Consider the following 22,711-nt stretch of genomic DNA (forward strand, 5'->3'; position numbering starts at 1 on the left):
TATCACTTTGTGTTTCTTCTCTGTCTTGTTTGTTTTGTCATATGAAGCACTTTGACCTGCTCCATGTTTTATGAAAGGTCAAATAAAAATGACTTAAAATCACAATTTCTATGACTGAGTTTGTCTGATAAACTGTCTAAAACCCAACCCAATTATAATTACTGACTTATCATTCATCTCTAATCTCATGGACACTCTTCCACTGTAGTTCATATAACGTTAATACTTTCATGGACCTGAAAGTATCTGTGTGAATAAGCAGTGACAACTGTTGAGCATTGAAAATTGTTACAGAATATCTGGTCACGACTGTAATCTGAGTTACTTATTGTCTGAACAGATTTTTACAGATTTAAAGATATTATTAGGTGTTTTTAACTGGTTATAAAATAGTCTCCCTGAAGATTAACTATATCTATTAGTCTTTCCTGACACCCACCGGGTCTGTGTGCAGACTGGAAGAGCCTGTGTTCACATTTTCACAGGCAAACTTACACCGAGTAGGATATTAGTCAGTTAAAAAGAAGCAGGGGGAGATTTTTCTTTGGTTAACCTCAGTTTAATTTTTTTTGTGTGGTTTTGACACTGAACCGCAACCACTTTTGTACACAGGGGCCTCCAAAACCAACAAAATATCAGTCACTCTAAGCAGCTTTACATAAAAAAAAAAAAACAAAACAAAAAAACAAAGCAATTACTGAGTACCCTAATTTGGCAAAGTTCTATTTTAGCCGCTTGTGCTAAGACAACAATTGATAACTGAGAACATCTGGCTCCTCTTGTTAACCTGAACCAGGATTCAACAGCCATGCTTGCAGCTCTGTAGGGCATCTTTAAATTAAATGCTAACATGATCACAATGACAATACAAACATGCTTATGTTAAGGAGGCTGAATGTTTATATTTGTATGTTATCCAATCAAATTGAGCATATTAGTATGCCAGCCTTTGCTAAATAGCACAAAAACAAAGCTCAGCTGGGACTGATGGGTGTCAAGTTCTGTAGTACTGTCCAAAATGAAGGGACACCACAGAGGAGTGTATGCATATCAGTAATACATTTTCATGGCATCATGGCATTACATTTTTTATTGATATTTTACTCACAATCACAAAGGTCACTAACTGGATACAACCTCTACAAAAACATGAATTTGATGCCAACCCATCCAGTAGATTTAGAGAGATTTAACTGGATACGTGAAAGTTTGACCTACTGGTTGAGCTGGAGGAATTGTCATCTTTAGGATATAGGATTCATCCTCTGGGGACGACGACTGTACAAAATGGACATCTGTATTATATTGCTGAGATATTTCAGTTTGGTCCAAAGTCGTTGACTTGAGTCAAAACATGTTTTGGCTCCAAGTGAGGTAACAAAAAAAGGAAACATCCAAAGGAAGTCATACACAGGCACAACTTCAAAGACAAACAAGCCTCCAAAATTTACTGCCTCTAATTTGTATGACAGATTTTAGTCCCACTTTTAGCTTGCACGTCCCCCATGTTGTAATTTATCACGGAGAACATGAAAGAGGACAAAAAGGCTGACGGAGCAGCACGGAAAAAGGAAAGGTCAGGTGGCAAAGACAGAGCGGGGAGAGACAAAAAGGCTGAAAGACAGACGGGCAGTTATGATGGTGTACAGCGGGGCGAATGTCGTCAGAGACTGGGAGAGAAGAAACCAACTGGGGAAGAAGGGTGAGGAGTTCAACAAGGAAACATAAATATTTGATTGAGGCCAGATTGACAGGGGAACAAAAGGCACAGGGAGCATCGCCTCTCTTTCCCACAGAGCAGAGAGGGTCACTCTGTCCGTCTTCACGTACTGTATGTCTGTTATGTTGTGCTTTATGGCGGGAGCTGGACTAATGTAGCCTGACGACAGCAAGGGTGTAGTAAATATTAGACCTCACGGATTCAGTCTTTGTCAGAATGGGTTATATTTCATATTGGGGGAAAAAACTTTCACGTGATGAGGTTATTTTGAACATGTCAGGTGGATAATCGGGTGGGTATGTTTGACACCGTGAAAGCCCATTTAATCAAGCATTCAGGTGATTAATGCCCTTTTAGGTAAACTTAAACAGCTATTGAGATATATTAGAGACTCTGAAGCTCTTTGAAGCATTTTATCATCTTTCAGCTGGTTTTATGGATGACAACTTTACTGTTTTGGTATAAATGCTATGCTTCTTGATTTCTGTCTATGACGCCTGCACAGCATCAGTCAGATAAAGTTAGTGACCAGCTGGTGAATAACTGGTGGTGATGCATTTAGCTGCTAAACCAGAGAGATCCTTCATGATCTGGAGACAAAAACTGTCCAATGTTTAATTAGGCGACTAACACTAACATATCTTTCATAACCACCACTAGATGATACCATGTTAATGCCATGTTTTTAAATGTTCCTAAAATGTGTTCTGTGGTCTGTTTGATTCATAAGATAAATCTGATTTGTTATAAAAACACACATCATCCCATTTATTGCACATCAAATATTCCATGTGACAAGGATTATGGTCAATGATTTTGCTGGTTAAATAAATATCACATGTAGTATTCCGTTTCTAAATGTGATAGAAACAGGAAAGAGGAATCTGCCTAAATATTATGTTGTTGCAAAAATTGTGATTACAACAAAAAATAATAAATATATATTACAATTACACCAGAAAGCCAATGTTCTTATACACTGATAATAAGGAGAAACCTGTCACACTTTCATGTATACTGTGAAAAATTATCATTACCTGCTCTGCTAAATAAAAGCATGTACCTAATGCATATAGGCAGGCACATAAAGACACATAACTTGTAACACAATGAATAATACAACAACATTTCTCAACAACCTTTTTGAGTAATGGCAAAACTTTTCAGGTGTCAATGTGTAAATATGTGGCATATCTGTGTGGAATATGTGGAAGGACACAAACAAAAGGGTACAGCTGAAATTATCCACCCACCCCCCAAAAAAATATCTTTCATTGTCCTGCAGTACAAGTAAACATCCAAACTCTGAGTCCCTGACCTTGCAGAGGTCTGCAGCTGGCCATATTTTAAATGATCTTGGCTGTTATGTTGTGACCCAAGAGCCCAATCTTCACCTATCAAAGGCTTTCAAACACTATTTTTAAATTGCGACTCAACAATTTCCAAATATTTGTCCAGCATATGGGGCCTCTGAGGCACCTGTCATCACGCTAAAACTATTTCAGTCTGTTAAAAAGCATCAACAGAAAACATTTCTGTGTCTTGGGAGCAGAGTGATCCTGCAGCCAATAACGTGAATGTCATTCTTTTCACTCCTGCTGTGCCTCGAAGCCTGGCGCAATGCCGAGGCTGTGGCTTAACTGATACTTTGGGACCAACAAGAACACGGCCTTCCTCCCTGAACAGGCTGATATAACATGTATTTTATGTTTTTGCTGCTACTCATCCAACTATTTCCCAATGCAGAAGTCTTTGAAGATGATATCCAGGATCTCCTCTGCCCCGACCCGACCAGTGATCCTGCCCAGGCTGGTGAGAGCCAACCGGACACCCTCGGCTGCCAGAGCCAGGTCGATGTCGCGGTACTGCTGGTACTGTGCCAGGGCTGTAAAACACTGCTGCAGGTGGGCCCTGTGGCGGGCCTGGGTCAGGGTGGGGGCACCAGACAGAGGGTCGCCACACCTAGAGAGGAAGTTAGAGAACAAAATGAACCAGAGCAATCTGGTATTTTGTGTTTTTGGTTGAGAAATGGTGAAAACAACATTAAAATGGCAAACACAGGAGTGAAAATCAGACTTTAAAAAAATGCAGCAAAAACACTGCCTTTTTGTGTAATTCATTTTCAATCTTAAGTTTGAAAGTTGGATTTGAACATTTCTGAATTTGGTGAAATGCTGACCTAAATTGTGTATGAATGATTCCCAGGTCCCACAGAAGACATCAATCTTTCTGATACAACAACATGTCATGTCTTAGTTGTGGCTACAAACAAAACGTCATAAATTACAGTAACTCACAGAGTCTTGACACTGCTGTGCAGCACTGTGAGGAAGTCCTGCAGTCCTTCATCAGTGTGGCAAGAGATCAGAGAAACAGGAGGGAGTCCAGAGACCCGTCCCAACTCTCTGGCCAGCTTCTGCCTCTGCTCCTGAGGCAACAAGTCCGTTTTATTCAGCACCAGGAGACACCTGTCTGCAGGAGGTACCGTTGCAAGAAAGGACGGGAGACAGAAGTTGATCAAAAGTAATGGTGGAAATTTCTATTTGATTACACCTCACTTTCTTTCCAGCCTGCTCACTCTAGATGTCTGTTTGATTTCTTTCATAGATTAAAATAGCGCTTGAATTACTCCCTAGCTGTTTAGAAATGCAGGACGGAGCCTTCCTGAGCTGTAACGCAAACAACTGAGCATATTAATGTGAGGTAATATGTGAGTGTAATTTTTAATTCGCTTATTTACTTTATTGTGCCTGAAAGGCTTTCAGCTGCAAGCACCACCGACAGTCCAGCTGAAGTGGGAGCAGGTGATGTTATGTCATACCTGTCTCTGGCTGCTCCTGTGTGGGCAGGACGCTCCTGAGGTGTCCCTGGAGGAAGGCTGCAGCCTGCTGTGCCTCAGTGGGGAGATGAGCACAGTCCACAACCACCAGAGTCAGATCTGCCTGCTCCACTCTGCAGAAAAAGGAAAGTAGACTCAGCTCAAATAAAATTATTTATATGATCACGACTGCATTTTGTCAAAACTGTATGTACTCATGAATTTTAACTTTTGAGATGGAACAAGCACCAGTCTAGACACAGGAGGTAGGAGGTATTAGAAGCAGGTAATTATCGGTTTTTAGTGTCTGCTATAAAAAATTCCATATCTGGCATAACTTTAATACCAAGCTCTAGTGGAAGAGTCCTGAGAAATACTGTAATGTGTTTTTCATCATCTCAGAGTAAAGGCCTGAGGTCTCTGCTGTTTTGTTTCAGAAAACATTATGGTATGCCCCACAAATACTATGAATAATAGCAGTGATACTTTTCTTTTAGATATGTGTCAAAGGTATCAGCTTTAAATTCTCTAAATGTGCACTCTAGGGTAGCAACTAACATTTATTTTCATTATCAAATCAATCTGGTGTTTTTGTTCACAGTTTGTCTACAAATGTAATTGTTTTTTGTTTTTGTTTTTAAAAAAAAAGCTCATCAAAATTTCCCCAAGCTCACTGTGATGTTTTTTAAATTGCCTCTTTTGTCCAACCAGGAGTCTGAAACTTAAAGACGCTTCATTTATTATAAATGCAAATCCTTACATTTAGGAAGCAAATGATTGATAAACAAATGACCTTAACAATTAACAGATTATCAAAATAGCATATGATGAATTATCTTTCGATTGACTCATTGATCAATCAACTATTTGCCGCAGCTCGAGAGCTCTCCTGCGTCTCGGCCCTACAGTGAGGCAGCAGCAGCAGCAGCAGCAGCAGCAGCAGCAGCAGCAGCAGCAGCAGCAGCAGCAGCGGATGCTTGTACTTACCACGTCCTTCCTGCAGTGACCCAGGTCACGAGCCTCTGACCTGCTCCCTGCGCAGAAAGTTCCCTATTGAACAAAACTGCCCACCCTTCCTACAGAGCCACCAGGTCGCCCAAATAACTTACACAAAACGAGAATTACAGAGTGTTTGTTGCCAGATCTTAAGTCAGCAAACATCCTTACATGATCACGATGCAATATATATGTAAAATCAATAAAGATGTGAAAGTAGCAGTAAATCCCCTTAAATCCTCTACCACTTCACATATTTCATTTGTATTGTTCTCAGTATACATGCAGCAATTTAACACTTCATTGCTGTGTCAGAGGCTTTATCGCCCTGCCAGGAACAGAAGTACTTGGGGAAACCATTTGTCTTTTCTGGCACTTAAATGGTCACAATTTATTCTGAATGTTTGCCTCAAATAATGTATTTCCAGAAGTTTCAATTAACTACCAGCGTGTCAGCTACACCATGTGTTGGTTAAACAATTAAATTCATATACAGCATTACTTGTAATTACTGTATATATTTTTGCTACAATCATACAAAGACTGAACTTGACGTTCACCTATAAATCACTTATTAATGAATGTGGGCGCGTGTCGTCGTGCTAATCCTTTTCTCCTGCTGTCTAACACCAAACACGTGACCAGACATGTCACTCTACATGTCTGTGCATATAAAGCTGATTAATATAGTCTGTATGTGCCTGTGTGTCCGTACTTCTGGCCGTCTGTCTGCCTGTTTTTATATGACAAAGCGGTCATGACAATGTGCGACAAGTACTGCTATTCTTCTCAGGCGTAAACAGTGGAAGCAGCCCTCAGTGAATGGCCACATATGTCCATTCTCAACGCCACACATGAGGAATCTCTTTATAGTAAATACTCTACGACGAGGAAAGGAGGCTCTTCATTATGCAACCTCCTGAGAGTGTTTATCCCATGTATTTATAACTGGCTCAGCAATAATATAAACTCTGGAGGTTACACAGACATCACAAAAATATAACATGTTGCGGAGAGGAAAAGCAATGACTTATTTCTTCCCTTCTTTGTTCCTTCGGTCCCATGTCTTCTACGCATGTGTTATATACATGAGAACAGTTGCTGAAGCAGCATGTACTATGACACGTGCACTGCAATCCTGCAGACAAAGCCAAACCTTCCGTATACCAGCATTCATTTCTCAAGATTTGTGGACTGTCTCGTTAAAATGTTAAAATCAGGAAAACTGAGGTACATTATTTTTTTTCCTGAGTATTCAATATAAAAAGGACTTCCCACCTTACCTTTCCCGAGCTCTGCGGACCCCCTCTCTCTCCACCAGGTCGGGGCTCTCTCTGAGGCCGGCTGTGTCGCTCAAGAGGACCGGGAATCCGCCGATGTCCAGCGCCGTCTCTACTACATCCCTGGTGGTGCCAGCGATGGGAGAGACGATGGCCGCAGGTCTCTGGCCTGGATATAAAAATCACAAGGATGACAATATTATACATTTTTCCTTTTCTCTTGTGTTTTCTCTGTCCTCTGACTTTACACATGACACTGTGTGTCTGTATCTGTCTGTGTGCATGTCTATGTCTTTATCCATCCCCCCGTCTGCCTGCCTGCCATTGATTTCTTAAACAGCTGGACACTGTGGCTTTTTACAAACATTACCAGAACAATAAAGAATGTGATGGTTGGGAACTATTTTCAGCCACGGATTGATACACATTTAATGGTTTATGTTGTTCTAATTGAAATTGCTGTTCTGTATCAATTATAGACAATATCTAAAATAAGCAGGAGGTTGCAAGCAAAAGATGTACATGTATGTGTGTGTGTGGGTGAAAATATTGTTATCGATTAAAGAGGGGCCCTTTAGAAAAAGAAAAAGTCCAGGGAACCACTGGATAAGCAAATTCATGCTACATTGCTAGTTATAGTTAGCAACATGCAGGATGAGGAGCATGTCCTATAAAACCATTTTAACTGCAATGGCAAGTTTTCAGCGTATTTCAAACGAAGAAAAAAAACTGAAATTTAAAAATAGTGGATCATGATTGCTGTTAAAGTAATTCTTTGGCCAGACCGCTGTCCCCTAATGGAAGGTTTGAACAACAGGGTGGCACAGAGGAACAAACTTCATCATACACCAGTTTTTAGTTCGATTTTGCTCATTTCTTATGAATTGTTGACAACAAGAAAAACATCACTAGACTAGTTACAATATTACAGCTCAGAAGCTATTGGGTACCGATTTCAACGCTTAATTCTTCATAATCATAATAACTACAGTAATTATATTTCTAAAAGCTGGTCTCACAGCAGAAAAAGCACATGCGTATTACCTGATTTTTAGTTTTCTGTGATACATCAGATGCACTCTACTCACTCACTACTACGATAGGAAAGTCTACACAGTCCAAACACAATAGAAGATATTTTCAGTTTTCTTTTCTTTGGTCTACGCGCTGGACCTTGGCAGTCGGACCATCCCCGTGTAACCCCACGTCAAATAATGATGCCAGCTCGTTATTACTTGTCTGTGCTGACGGGGTGTGAGGCCGGGCCGCAGGGAAGACTAATCAGACCAGGAAATGATCTAATCTCAAGTTTGATGTATCACCTATTATTCTGATAGGAAGCTGTGAGGAGACCCTGCCAAGCCTCCTCTCTGGGTAGTTTACTTAAAGTGATTCTAAATGATTAAAGGAAACAATATCCTGAACAAACATACAACCTTACACCATAAACAACCAGGGTTTCATTAGGCTGACAACAAACCTGGATACACAAATGATGGAAGATTTACAAAGAGAAGTAAAATGCTAAAACCTTCGTTTTAGGTGGTGTTTATGAACATGGATATGAAGTTGCAGTTTACCATAGACTGTGACTCCAATGTTGTTTGGAGAACACCTGAGTGAAAATCGGAAGCTATTAAATCATCATTAAACTAGAACTACCTTGTGGCGTATATATGTCTCCGCTTTAAAGAAGGTAAAGCTCCTCAGAAGCTACAATATGGTACAAGGACACTGTGACCTCACAACATGTAAGGCTGAAGTGACCTTTGACCTACACCATTCAATCAGTGGAAGTTTGTGCTAAATTTGACAAAAGTCCCATGATGCATTCTTGGAATATTTTCCTCACAAGATTTGAGGTCACAGTGTCCTTGAACTTTGACCTCCAAAAGGTACTCAGTTTATCCTTGAGTGGAAGCTGACACTTGTGACGTCACAGTGAAGGTGAAACTTTATCTTTTTAACAGATTATAATGGAGAAAATGTTTCAGTGCACTCCATTATATATCAATATTGGAATTTTTAACTCTTTTTTTTATTTTTAATAATTGAGTATCAGTCAGGCTCTAAATATAACAACACATTTTTTCCTCACTATCTTAAAGTGAACCCTGGATGGGGAAGTTGAAGGTCACTTTATGTGCTTTCAAAGTCAGACTGCCGCTTTCCTCTAGGTTTGTCTTCACAAATCTCAACATCCTCAATATATTTCTCAAACACTCTGTGGATGGAGGACAGTTTTTGCATTTTAATGAATAAACTACATTTCACTGCATTTTGTGAGTCCATGCTGCCTACAGTTTGACAGATGTTGTCATCTTCCCCTCCCAAACCATGGCTGACAGAAGTATGATCCAACAGTAAGGTATTGAGAAGACAGGACGTCATATTCAAATCTTAATCCCTACACGCTGTGTGTGTGTGTGTGTGTGTGTGTGTGTGTGTGTGTGTGTGTGTGTGTGTGTGTGTGTGTGTGTGTGTGTGTGTGCGCTGGTTTACTTGGTTCTCTTACAGAGGGTGTTCAGGAGGCTACTTTTCCCTGCATTAGTTGCTCCTGCAATGACTACCTGGACTCCGCTGCGTAGCCGCTCACCCCTCCTCTCATCCTTCAGGTGTCGCTCCATCTCTTCTTGCAGATCACACACCGATCTGTCCACTGTGTGTGTTGGGAGGAGGGGGGATAAAGACAGAGAAGGGGACAGGACGTGACAAAGGTTTTGAGTTCAACTTCACTTTCATGGCCTTGTAAAAGGAATTTCTGTGCTTTGAAGAGAAAAGGCCTGTCCTCCGGTGTCTGACACCCTTCGTCTGTTTGAGAAATGGGTCATGGACATGTCTCTTTCCGCGTGCGACAAAAGAGGAAATTTATAATACAATGCACCAACAGCACGCCATTTTTCTAAACTTTGGCAAATGTAAATCTCTTGAGATTATTGATTGAGTGTAGCACATCATTTCATCCAACCTGGGCTGACTGGAGATAAAACTGAAACTTCAGATATAGCATACAACATGCTGTAAGTGTGCAGGTGGCAATGGAAAGTATTTATGCCAGGTTTTCTATTTTTGGAAACAAGTCTATTATTACTGCCACTTTGAGGCCTGAGCCCACATTCCGTGCCACCAAAACAAACACTACTTCCCAGGCTTTGTTGTGTCGAAACATCACAACATCTGAGGTTTCTGAAGAGCTCTGTCAGTGCCAGATAGCAGGCGACAGACACAAATACACACACAGACACACACACGTCAGTATTGCTAATAGGGCACTATATTTCTCCACTATCTAAGTGGGGGCATCTTTTTGGGGTTATTTTGAATTTATTTTAATGACTTTTACCATAATACTACTTAAAATGTGTTCTTTTAATTTTTTCAAAAAATTGAAAGTGGGGTCTGCATCCTTTTACGACGACTATCAACCATAGAGAACACACACACACACACACACACACACACACACACACACACACACACACACACACACACACACACACACACACAGTTAGCATGGGAAACCTGGACACAGAGAGAACATTTGGACAGTACGTTGCTGCTGACAGCACTATTCCTGTGAGCGACATGGCATGTCGGCTTTGAAGGTAAGACGAATGCCTCTACTGTCCCCCCTGGCCTTCTTTCCACACTTCCTAAAGGAAATTGACTTTTGAGCAGTTTGATGTCTATGGCTTCTCCCCGCAGAGCAGCAAAAGCACACGATGGCCAGTTGAAGATCCAAACAGGAAAGGCAGTCGGACTCCTCTCTCCTCCGAGAGAAACAGAGCCCTCTGACCCCCCAGTCACCTCCCTCTGAGGGCCCATGGGATGACTGTTCTCTTATTTTTCTTCAGCACCGAGGACAAAGTGTATTCGTACCGTGGTTTAAGACCCCGTCCTCGATGAGCTCATCCTCACTGAAGTCTATGAAGGCCTCGACATGAGCCAGACACTGTGCAAAACACAAAACAAGAGAGAAGAGAATCAGTGCGGCCTCAGACCTGAAAACATCTAAATCCGCAGTTGGGGGGTCTCAGAAAATATATACATGTTGAAGGGGTGAAAGCAGCCACTAGTCACAATATACTCAGATCTTTTTCAAACTTAAGAATATTTTCAGTAACGTTTCCTATATCTCCCACGAGTCTACATGGTTACATGGTTATTATCATTAGATGCATCTCAATGCAGATGTGGAGGATTCTGCATCGATGCAGGAACAGAGCAGAATCAAGAGGTTGCAGTCTGTGTCAATTGTTGATTATTTGGTGTCGCTGGAGAACACAGTCGTTATGTTACAACGTCACTCTCATCTTGAGGATGCCATACACTGAGATGCACTGACAGGCAAATCTTAATGGATTGTGAGGCCAGCAAAAATCACATGGTAAACCAAGATTTACGAATCTCTTGTTAGACTTGTACGTGTCATTTCTTTAGTGTCCCTTTTGCTTAAAACCACTGGTTTCAACAATTGTGATAATTGAGAAAATTGCCTATTCTCTGTTGTGCAACTGATTGTTTCATCTTTTCTTTTCCTGCTATATAAACATTTGACATTATCCTTTAAAATTCAAATAGTTTCCTCCATTTTTTTTAGTTTACAACAAATGTTAAATTGGGTGCAGTAAGCTGAATTAATTTTGCTACTTTATGTCACATACTTCAGACACATTTGAAGTAGAAAACATCAGCTCAGTATTTTCATCATAGCACTGATCAGTATCTTGATTGACACTGCAGAACATAAACACAATAGTAATATAGCGGCACAAAAACAGGAAGCGCCAGATTCCCATACTTTAATCCATTCACAAAAGTGGGAAGCCAACGGTTAAAAAAAACAAAAAAACAAAACAGCATTGTTTGGGTGTAAAGTGACGGTTTGACCCCTCACATCATACAGATGGTATACTTCTAATTACTTGGATTCCCAGAAGTATGAGTCCAGAATAATGGCTCATTAGAAAACAGATTCTAGGAAACCTGCTAAAAAAGCTGCCGACATGCAGTTTCTCAGGGGAGATCACCTGGACCGGCTCGTCAGATCATTGGTCAGTATTCTTCAAAACAGTTCACAGGATGGCTCACGGGTTGGCTTACATCCAGTAAGTTCAAGTGTTCATCTGCGGTCAGTGACCTGCTGCTCGGAACTGCCTCAACGAGATGTGAAAGGAAGTATGTATACGAATTTACAGAAATGTATACGAATTTATTGAGACCAATGTCTATCATTTCGGCTAATCGGTCAGATTGTTTATCGATTCCTAATCAATTCAGTGTCCGAATGTCAGCCATCTAATTAAAGCAGAAAAGCCACACACACAAAAATCTTGCAAATCAGCAATTCCATACAGAGAATACATTTCATTCTTCCTCCTCTCTAAATGTATCTTATCTTCAAGCCTGACTATCTGAACTGTATTCATGCATGCAGTGTACAGTACAGGATACCATGTAGATAAGAAAAACAATACTGCCGCACAGCATATATCAATGTCTATATTGTGTGCCTGTCTTAAGTAACAGACACACAGCTGCGTTGCTTTGTATGATTTATCTAAAATTCCATCCAATACAATACAAAGCCAGATGCACTGTGACGGAAAACAAACATCAAATCCACTGGAGTGAAGAAGGAACAACAGCACATTATAGAACACAAGGTGCTATTTTAAAACAACTTAACAACTACGAATGTCAAAAATCAAAAATAGGGACGTGCCCTTGAAAGCCTACTAGTGGTTTTCCTCAGGAAAGTCCAATTTAACAGCTTAGCGATGTCTCCGAGCAGCACTGACTCAGTTCTGGAGCCAGAGATGGGCTGCATTAAACAGAACACTTGATTGTATTCACAAATATTTTCCAAACAGAGTCACAGGGCGGACCAGAGGAAATGTTGTGCCAACACTTCATTACATAAAACTAATTACAGCATCTGAACTGTATTCACATAGAAATAAATTCAATACTTTTATTTATCAGTTCTTCTGTGAATAACATGTTATGGCTATATAAAAAATACACAGTCAATTATATAACAATCCTAACTAGTTTAAATTGATTGGTTGGTTGAATAGGGTACTTCACACAAAACCATATTTTCTTGTATAATATTTTTGACATTCATTAATATCATCAATTGATATACCTGCACTTCATGAGGGTTTTCCCCTTATCTTCCACTGCTGGCTATGATGAAAGATAAATATCTACATGTGCCATATCGCTTAGTATTTTGATTCTGGGTATTGAATTAAAAACACATGTACCGCACGTACAACAGCGACATGAAAACAGGAAGCCTAATCGTCCCATAAATTAATCCATCTACGGTGTGTGCTGCCAAAGCAGCTGTACAGACACAAAAAAAACAAAAAGAGGGAAAAACATTGTTGGGTGTGAAACCACTGAGGCCTGACCTACAGCACGGAACAGACAGGTTCTTTCCACAATACTGTTTGCTGGGAAATGTCAGACATGAATATGGATTCTCCGGGGAGGACTCCAGGAGACACGCCCCACAGTTGGGCTGTTGTGTAAAACTTAAACAAAAAAATAATGTAAATCATTCGCAAACAAACTTTGTTTACTCCTGAGCCCATGTAACACAATCCTCTATACAATCATGTGTTTCACAGAGTGGGGCGAACCTCTGTTTGTGACTGACTGAGCCTTCTCGAGGCCGCCACTTTCATACCCAATCATGATACGATCACCTGTGTGCTAACCCCTCCACCTCAGCACTAGGTGTCCCCATCTCTACTTGCTCTTTTTGTTTATTCTCCCATGGATAGATCAGAACACTCTACCTAGCTATGGTTGTTAGAAATGGCGATCAAAGGCGGTTTTAGTTGGTCCTCGGTCACGATAACACCACCGCCAACCCCTGATGTAAGTTGTTCTTTGTTCAAGAGCAGCATAGTGTTGGTGCTGCTCTGGAACCAGTCTTACTGACCGAGAGCCAGTTCTTTTGTTGTCCAAATGTGAAGAACTGGTTCCAGAGTAGGCACTGGCTCCGCACCAGCACCTGAACCACTATAGCCAACATAGGGAAACCACAGCAAAGCAAGTCTGACTACACCAAGCACAGTGTCTGAGAAACAGAGATGTATAATCTTGATCCAAAGCGATTACTGTAATTTCGCAGCTCCTTAATCAGCAGGTGAAACTCTCCATGTTCTTGACTTGTCTTTCTTTTTTTTCAGGACTGATGGGTACATTATTTTCTTTTTTAAGTGGTTAGAGGAGCACAAAATCAGCTTCACTGCTTGATTACTCCATGTTGTCTTGTGTTGTGAAATTTTGCGATGAACATAATAAATACATCAGATGCTTTGATTAGACGCAAATTCAGATTCCAGGCGGTGCAAAATTACGCCTCAAACGAGCATTCACATGAGGTGAAAATACTGAACTTAACTGAAATATTCACGTGACGCTGTGTCGCAAAAGGCTGTTTGCGTTGACGTTCACGCTGACGTCATGATGTTCATGTGACTGATGTCCAGACGTTCATGAACAACAACAAGGGCAGGACAATAATCCATAATCGTGACTGAGATAGTGGGTAAGACTACCTGGTAGGTTTTGGAAATCTCAGCACAGCATAGCTCTTATCGATCTGAACTCAATTCAGGGAACAAGCATTTTAAAAGTTGCTTTCTTGTCATCTGGTGAAACATGAATTCAGGCTTTTTACAAGGATGATGCTGTTATTTTGGCATCCTTCTGGTCCACTTATTGCAGTCAGGTGATAGAGTTTATACTGATGTTGTTTGCGGCACGATAAAAAAAAAAAGTATAACAAGCGATAAAACTTGCATGAGCAATGCAACATCAATCTTTTCTTCGCGTTTGGTCTGAACACAGCGTAAGTGTTGAGAAGTGGAGTGGGTGGAGCTGGGGAGGATATCACGATTGGGTCTGACTGAGAACCAGAGGACGTGCCGTGGTAGTTAATTATCAATCACAAGGCATCTAAATGAGACTAAAGACCATAAACTCACTGGGAAACTGTTGGCTGACTAAATAAATGTAATAGTATTAAGGGTTAGGGTTAGGGTTACAATGAACAATGAAGTCGTTGGCCATCAGAAAAAAATGCACATTTAAGTCACTTCCTCGCTGGTTTCGCTTTACACAATGCTCCATTGATTAACTGTCTGTTAGTGCATCCTTCATGTTTCTTCCACATAAAATGGAAAAATGGAAATTTTAAATTTGTTTTGCACAATTATGGTTGATACCTCGGTCTACACCATGGGTATCTGTACCACTGTTCCACTTACCCGTTTCAGTCTGTGGCTCCAGTCCTGGTAAAGCTGTCCCAGCTCTCCTGACATCTGCCTGAGAGCCTGCCTCCTCTGAGCCTCCGTCTCAGCATGGATCAGATCTCCGAGTCCCTCCACCTTCAAGGAGCATCAGAATCATGACTACCGTATATTCTTTTATTGGAATATCTACAATTGTTTATCAATTTCTTACTCAAATGTTTAGATTCTGACTGTACGACTCAAATCCCCCTTTTTATGTGTATGATAATGATGAGTTATATGGTTTTATATGCCTGTGTTGCTGTGTGTCAGATGTACAGTCTAAAGTATATGTATTCTCATTATCACATAGGATAAGATATCTTTTAGCAAAGGAAACTCTTTCGCGATCATGATGGGACATTAAGAGATATTTGTTTCATTTCCAGGAGATATTTTGTTTAATCATAAAAACAAATTTGCCTTGCCTGTTTACTGAACACAGCCTAGTCTTAATCTGCATCAATTCTATACTGTAAGGAGCATCCCCTTATCAATATTTAAAGGGGCAGCTCTAAACTAAAGTTAGCTGCTGTTGCTCTCTGTTAGTGGAGCAGAGAGAGGCACTCGAGACGATTCACTCGAGAATGTGCATAACGTCACAATTCAACACGAATTTTTGCAAAGAAATCCACAGTTCAGCAGCATGAAAGAACTTTAACAAATTGTCCACAGGTTTTTATAGACGACTAAGAGAAAGGGGGGTTGGGTCTCATTTTTCAAGTCACATTACAACCTGCTCACATATGGCCAATAAATAAATGACTAATACATGTAAATTGCAACAAATTGTTACATAGAGCCCGTTTAAGGCTGCACACATGACTACTTTTTGAGATAAATTACAATCTACAGATATGAACTTTTGATATGAAATCTGCACATATCTGCCTTAGTGCATTTTTACCTGCACTTCGTGACCTACCTCTGTTAAACCCAGTTTCCCTGCTTGAAAGGCTCTCCGCGTGAACTCTCCAGCTTCAGCAGGCCTCATGCCAGGCACGCTTCCTGAGAAACACACAGAATGACATACAAACATGAAGAAACACATGAGGCACGAGGTGGGCATGCACACGCACACACAGAGGAGGATCGAACACAGGGTCAAAATGTCACTCGAGGTTCATTTGAAAGGTAAACAGACACAACTGTGAGGGTTAAAGAGGTGACACTTCTGTTGTTTTCACAACCATTTTTCAAGTCTCATCAGAAGGAGACAGCAGCAGGCGCAAAACCATTTGTCAAACGGAGGTCATGATCTGTTAACTGGACGTAAATATTCTATTGACTGGGTATCATCTTACCAACATTGTCACTACCTTTAACTTTAAAAAAAAATAGGAAGTGTACAGCAATGCCCCGTGCAGCAATGCAGTGGTTTCTCTATCCAACAATTTCTGATCTGTGCTCATTTTGCATCAACTGGCCACAAGTTTTCATGAACATTTCTGATTTATACAACACTGCCCTCTGTAAGGCCAGTGGGTGAACTGCAGTCAATTATAGCTTGTCAGTCACAGACGGATTGCCACGCTTGCCAAGGCACATAATATTAAGTATCTTAGAAATAGAAATGCATGCATCAGTTTTCCCTTTTAAGTTTCAGTGATAGACAGCTGCATGACTCGTCCACTTACTGAGATTGGAATTCTCAGGAAGGCTCACAGCTTACCAAGACACACATACCATAAAAAGCCCTGCAAAGCAATGGTGCAATAAATGACCTTGAATATTTGCACTGCTTTTAATAAAGTTGAATATCATTGTATGGTACCTAGAGCCTGTAGGACAGCAGTAATGACTGCAGAACCGCCGTGGATGTGGAACTCCGCGCTGTCCTCTCCCGTGAAACTGTGAGGAGCTGATGACGAGAAAACATGAGAGACAACAACATGGTCTGAATATCCTTTGGTCAGTTTTTATTTGTATAGCCCAAAATCGCAATCACATTGCCTCAATGGGTTTTACAAGTCAGGGGAAATTTCGTAGTCCATAAATCATTTCTGGACCTTCACAGAAAAACAGCGTTGAAGCATTCTCCTAAACAACTGAAGTAAATGGCCTGCTTTAAAACTCGGGCGGTTTCCGGAGACTTGGATTATGCCAGTTGAGCTGTATAAAGCTATTTGATATATTTTTTGATTGCTTTTTCGGTTGGTCAGGAGAATGCTGTAACACAGTTTTTATACAAAGCTCCAGAAATGTTTCATCTTTTCCAAACAAGTGATACTGATAGAACTCAATACTGTAATGATACAACAGTGCAGCTCTAGCTGGTAGGTTAGTGAGTGCAAATGATAGCAGGAGAAAATATTTTTGAGAGAGGTGGGACTTAGCAACCAAGCTGGTATATCTTTACTTAACACCAAGAGATACCTAATTGATGACAAGACAGACAGACAAAAGAGCTCATACAGGTGAAAGATTTTACTGGACCGGGTCTTTAGTTGATAGATATTTGGCAGGAGAAGGGAAACAGCCAATGATGTGGAAAAAAAAGGGCACTGTTCATCCACATGACAAAGTGAACCAACCTGGGAACCAGAGGACAAGTCCACGGTCCAGCACTTCTTTGGTTTTGGGGTCTGTGATGCTACGTAACAGAGCGGTGCGTGGAGGAGGCAGGCCGCGTGTGAGACCAGCCATACACTTCAGAGCTGTAGCTGAGGCTGGACCACTGGCTCGTATCACTGCCACGCCGCACCTGCCATGACCGGAGGATAAGGCAAAGATGGTGTCAGCGTCAGCCAGACCAACTGGGGGTCCATCGAAGGTGGGCAGGAATCTGCAGGGTGGAGTTCCTCTGCTGGAAATAAATGATAAGGCACACTGTAACCAAGTCCATAATAATCTAATATGTTGTTACATATGCAAGCTGTACATTGTATTACGCAGGGACTACGTTAAACTGTATATTCTGGAGGGTAATCAAAGCTTGCCATTGTCAAAAATAGGTAAGTAAATAATACATAAGTAATAATAATACCGATAGTACTGTTAGTTAAATAAGTATAAACAGAGTTGAAGAAGAACAAATAGGGGAGAAATAAACAAAAAAAAAACCATGAAAAACTGAGAGGTTGAAAGGTAAAAACAGCTGATAAATGTTAAAATGAAAAGTAAAACATATTCCATATATTGACTACACTCATCAGTGACAAAGGGGGGAAAAGCTTATCTTTGCTTTTACACTCACTCATAAACAGGAGGGCAGTTTCGTGGACAGAAATAGGTTGAAAGGTATTACAAACCTTGTCCTAAGAGTGCGAGCAGCAGCAGCTCTCCACACTCCACGATAGATGGATGACAGCATGACTATCATCAGAAAAGACCAACGTTACGTACGTAAACGTCTCATGTACGAGCTGTTTCACGTGTGGAGGATTTTACAGAATGACATGGCAGAACATGCTCTGTCCTTGACAAAATCATCACGTTTCCCTCAGTGTGCTGTCAGCTAATGTCAGAGCTGCTAATGTAACCTGTAAATGAAACGCCAGCTGATAAATATTCAGTTCATTACTCATAACCGTGGAGGTTTTCTGTCAAAGTTTCCGTAACATCCGTAATAGTCCTGCCGCAAACGTTTACATTTACCACGATGGTTCTGTTGCTCCCTCTGTCGACCGTGATTGGTCTGCGCATTTCACAACAGCGCCGGGTTGTACCCTCCTATTTGTTCAGGACCTGTCAATCTGCAGTAAGTCCCGCCCATTGTGCGCCATTGAATTCGGTCCGTGTAGCTATCGTTGCTCTTCAGCACTAAGCAGAGAGCATCTATCTATCTATCTATCTATCTATCTATCTATCTATCTGTTTTTTTAATTGATTTATTTATTTGATTAAATATATATTAATGTTAAATATACTGTAGGCCCACATTTCAGTGGTATAAATTCACATTATAATGTTTAAAATGCAGTATAGACTATGAAGCTGATGTGCTGCTCGGATACAATAGATATCGAAATCGATAGAATGCACATAACACAATAGACATCAATAAACAACCTACATCAGATGTCCAATTTTATTTTTAAGTTTATTAACTGTTCTCCCTACTGTTAGTGTCTTGTCTTTGGATATATCCAGAAAGAGGCTTGAGTTAGGCTGTTGTTACGTTTGAAAATTCATTTGAGAAAACAAAAATGAGAGGCACTTTCAAAGCTAAGCAGATTATATATATTTTATTGCATTTGACAGTGATTCCATCACCCTGGCTTTTGATTTACTAGTTGTTAATTTAGCACAAAAGAAAACTTGAATCATTAGCACCATAACACCTCATGAATCTGCAGCTGCTGAAATACATATGCCTGTAATTTTTTTTGATAAAATTGTTTATCTAAGCATTTTGCTCATTTGTGATTACTCCATGGGGAGTCACAGATAAATTAGGTTGTAAAATACAATCAGCCTGTTCTTAACATGGAAGTTGTTCAGTTCATTTTATCATAGATAGTTTGGGAAAACCTCGGGACAGATCAGGGAAAGTGATTCACTCCGGGGCAAAAGAGATGGTGGCTGCAAAATAGAAAGTGACATATAATAGACAAATACATTTAGATCAAAGAACAAGGGACAAAAATGACAGAAAAATTTGCTTCATCAAAGACAAAATGGTCAGTTTGAATACAGCAAAGTGTCTATTTTAATAAAGATTAAAAAAAAGTGTTGTTTGACTCTTTTAGTAAACACACAAATGTGTTTTTGACTTTTTCCCCTTTCAAATATATCATTGAAGGTAAAGCAGATATAAGAAAACACCTCTCTGTTTAACAACAATTCAGCAGTTCAACAGACTCTGAAATGATCATAGAGCTGAATCAACACCATCTTTAAACTGTTTCAACTACAACTGTTGACACAGAGTGCATTAGCTCTAGGTAAGTGTGTCTGTCGCTGTAATTCCTTTTTTGTTTTTTACTGTATCTCTGTCTTCATGTTAATGTTCAGTCATTGTTTTAATGTGTTTGTCACAGAATGAGTTTTTGTGTCTTATACTAAACATGGTTGGTAGTGTGGTCTGTATAGTTCTTGTTCATGTATAAACACATAGTGAAGGCTACATGTGCACTGGTGTGTGTTTGTGTGTCCCACTGCAGCTCCTTGCAGCTGTCAGCTCAGAGGGTGGTGAGTAAGCAGAATTTCTGCTCGAAGACGAGCTGCTTCTGAGCAGGGAGCCATATGAGGGGGAGGGCTGCCTGCCTGCCTGCCTGCCTGCCTGCCTGCCTGCCTGCCTGCCTGCCTGCCGGACTGGCTGCCTGGGTCTTGCATGGTTTTACAGTGAGACAACATCCAGGAGGGCTGGACAGGGAGATGGATTGTGTACATGTCAAAGAGGCATGGCCTGAGGCCCAGGGAGCAATCCTTAACCTGGGATCTCAATAATTTATTGGCGGCTCTGTGTGTGCACAAAGCATGACAGCCACCACCTTGCAACTGTTGAGCACCGCCAGTACACAAACATCTTTGTCTCTTCTTACCAAAAAGACTGTTAATCAGTAAATCAGACAGTTCTTTCTCTTTTTCAACTCTCATACACAACTCACACACATGTTAATGCCTCGGCTCTTTGTAAAGCTGCACATTATGGTTATTTATGACAGATTTTACCAGAGGATCAACTCACTCAGTCTGCACCACCTGTGTTTGTTTTGAGGGATGTGTTCGGGTGTGGGCTTGCTTTGGCACAGGTCGACTTGTTTGACTTGATTATTTGCCAAATTTTTTAAACAAAGTTTAGTCAGGTGGCAGGGTCCGCCACATATAAACAAACTGAAACAGTATGAAACTGTGTTGTCCTTTAAGGTCAGTTTGTCGATTCAGTTTATTCAGTTTGTTTAGGCATTAAAACCCATCCATGAAGGTCTTTCTTTTCAGATTAAAATGTATTCCCAAAAACTATACAGTGCACCTTGAAACATACAGTGACAAACTGAGGACTTTATGTCACAAAAATGTATTTCATATCCTACAGCTGCTGCACACACAGCGTGTTTTACAGAGTGTCCAGAGAACTGAAGAGCAGTTACTTGTCCCCGGACCCGAGTGTCACTAAAAATTTAATCTATGAGGGTATTTTTGCATTAATGAATAAATCATAGTCTATTGAATCTTCCAGGATACACTCACAGAGGAGCAATAGTGTGTCTACCTGCTGGACTGCAGAGAGCAACTGCAGCCTGAGGGACACGCTGCTGACAGGACTTTTGCTTTTTAAATCAAAGGAGGTGGGTACAGAGATCTCAGCAAGATCCGACGGTATGACTATATTTTGTTGATCCTGTCAGCAGTAGTGATAGTAGTAGGAGGCCAGGCATTTGTTTGTCTGGGTTTTGCCTTAAAATAGCCAAGCAGATTCTATTTCTGGCACCAAGTTTTGAAGGCTGGCTGCTGGCAGAGGTCACTGTGGGGCGGTGGAAAATTCATTTCTCTGAGTGGACAGCAAGCATAAAGAATCAAGATCAGACTGTTTGTGTTTATGTGTTTATAGTATTCTGAACTCTTAAAGCGAGTTTGTAACAGTTTCCTAAGTTGAGAGATTTTAATGTCTGATGTAGGATTTCTTTGCTTGGACAATCTAAGACCTTACTCACAGTCACCAGGCTCGTGAGTTTTTGCAAGGTGTGTGTGTGTGTGTGTGTGTGTGCATGTTTGTGTGTCACCCAGCCTCCCCCCGCCCCCTTCCCCCGCCCTCCCTCTCTTTGTCCCTCCTCTATAGTCGTCGGAGGAGCGCTCTCTCTCTCTCCATCTCGCCGCGCATCCTGCTCCAGAGCACCACCAGGATGATCCGCCGCTGCACCCACACCGACAACCTTCACTTCACTTTCACACTCATTTAACCCTTCCCTCGGACCCCCGCCGGCCGCCGCGCTACACCCATGCTCTGCCCTCCTCCTGACATGCGACACCGCTGCACAGTTTCCCGGAGAATATCTTCATCTTCCGTCGCGCCTCGCTGATAGAGAGCATGCCCGACGCGGGGACAGGCGCTGCGGCCGCCAGCGGTGCGACCACCGCCGGCGACGGCACCGAGAGTTCCCGGCACCGACACCGAGCGCAGCAGGGGGACGCGGAGAGGCCGGAGCCGGGCGCTGCGCCGCAGCAAGCCTCCTCCGGTGTACTGGGTGAGTCGAGTGCGCCTCTTTTCGCCTCGGACGCTGCGGGCGAGGAAGGAGGAGAGGACAGGTGGACGTGATGTTTCTGGAGCCAGACGAGCGCCGCACTGTCGGCACAGTTCTTTTGTCTCCACGAGGCGTCCCAAAAATGACCAATAGATGAGACCACGGGCCTGTAAATAAAGGCTCTGGCCGTCCTGCGTGCTCGCACAGCAGCGACTTTAATAGATTAGCCCATTTATGTCCCCTCTTTGGGAAAATGGCTACATTTGGGCTCGTCCCGGTGTGTGGTTTTGACCTTACTGAATCCACCTCCCTCCAGTCAGGGTGAGCCTGTTCCCACAGTGTTCCTGTAGTATTCGCTGCTGTAGTTTCCTCCACAGCATCCTCGCAGGCTGCTGGTGGGCTATGATTGGCTGCTGGTTGTTTTTGTCTGCTCGTTTCTCCTCCAGGTAACCAAA

General features: G+C 41.5%; 2 protein-coding genes across 3 annotated transcripts in view; one reads left to right on the forward strand and one right to left on the reverse strand.

Moving 5' to 3' along the window:
• Positions 1-1,075: 1,075 nt before the first annotated feature.
• Positions 1,076-18,761, reverse strand: gtpbp3 (GTP binding protein 3, mitochondrial). Of its 2 annotated transcripts, none has more exons than XM_037115705.1 (11): positions 18,381-18,761; positions 17,664-17,932; positions 16,904-16,990; positions 16,055-16,137; positions 15,106-15,225; positions 10,694-10,766; positions 9,330-9,473; positions 6,818-6,983; positions 4,542-4,672; positions 4,018-4,192; positions 1,076-3,682 (listed from the first exon to the last, which is right to left on the reverse strand). In XM_037115705.1, exons 1-11 carry the CDS (start codon positions 18,449-18,451, stop codon positions 3,451-3,453), a joined length of 1,551 nt encoding a protein of 516 aa, XP_036971600.1. In that variant the 5' UTR covers positions 18,452-18,761; the 3' UTR covers positions 1,076-3,450. The 2 variants fall into 2 exon arrangements, with proteins under 2 accessions (XP_036971600.1, XP_036971599.1); XM_037115704.1 differs by having other exon boundaries at positions 17,664-17,935.
• Positions 18,762-21,867: 3,106 nt separating this feature from the next.
• The window catches only part of ano8b (anoctamin 8b), a 43,235-nt gene continuing 42,391 nt past the window's right edge, over positions 21,868-22,711 (forward strand). The window contains exon 1 of the mRNA XM_037115410.1: positions 21,868-22,259. Coding sequence (XP_036971305.1) covers positions 22,103-22,259 — 157 coding nt within the window. The 5' untranslated portion in view covers positions 21,868-22,102. The remainder of the gene's footprint in view (positions 22,260-22,711) is intronic.

This window comes from Acanthopagrus latus, chromosome 11, assembly GCF_904848185.1.
Source record: "Acanthopagrus latus isolate v.2019 chromosome 11, fAcaLat1.1, whole genome shotgun sequence".
Taxonomy (NCBI): Eukaryota; Metazoa; Chordata; class Actinopteri; order Spariformes; family Sparidae; genus Acanthopagrus; species Acanthopagrus latus.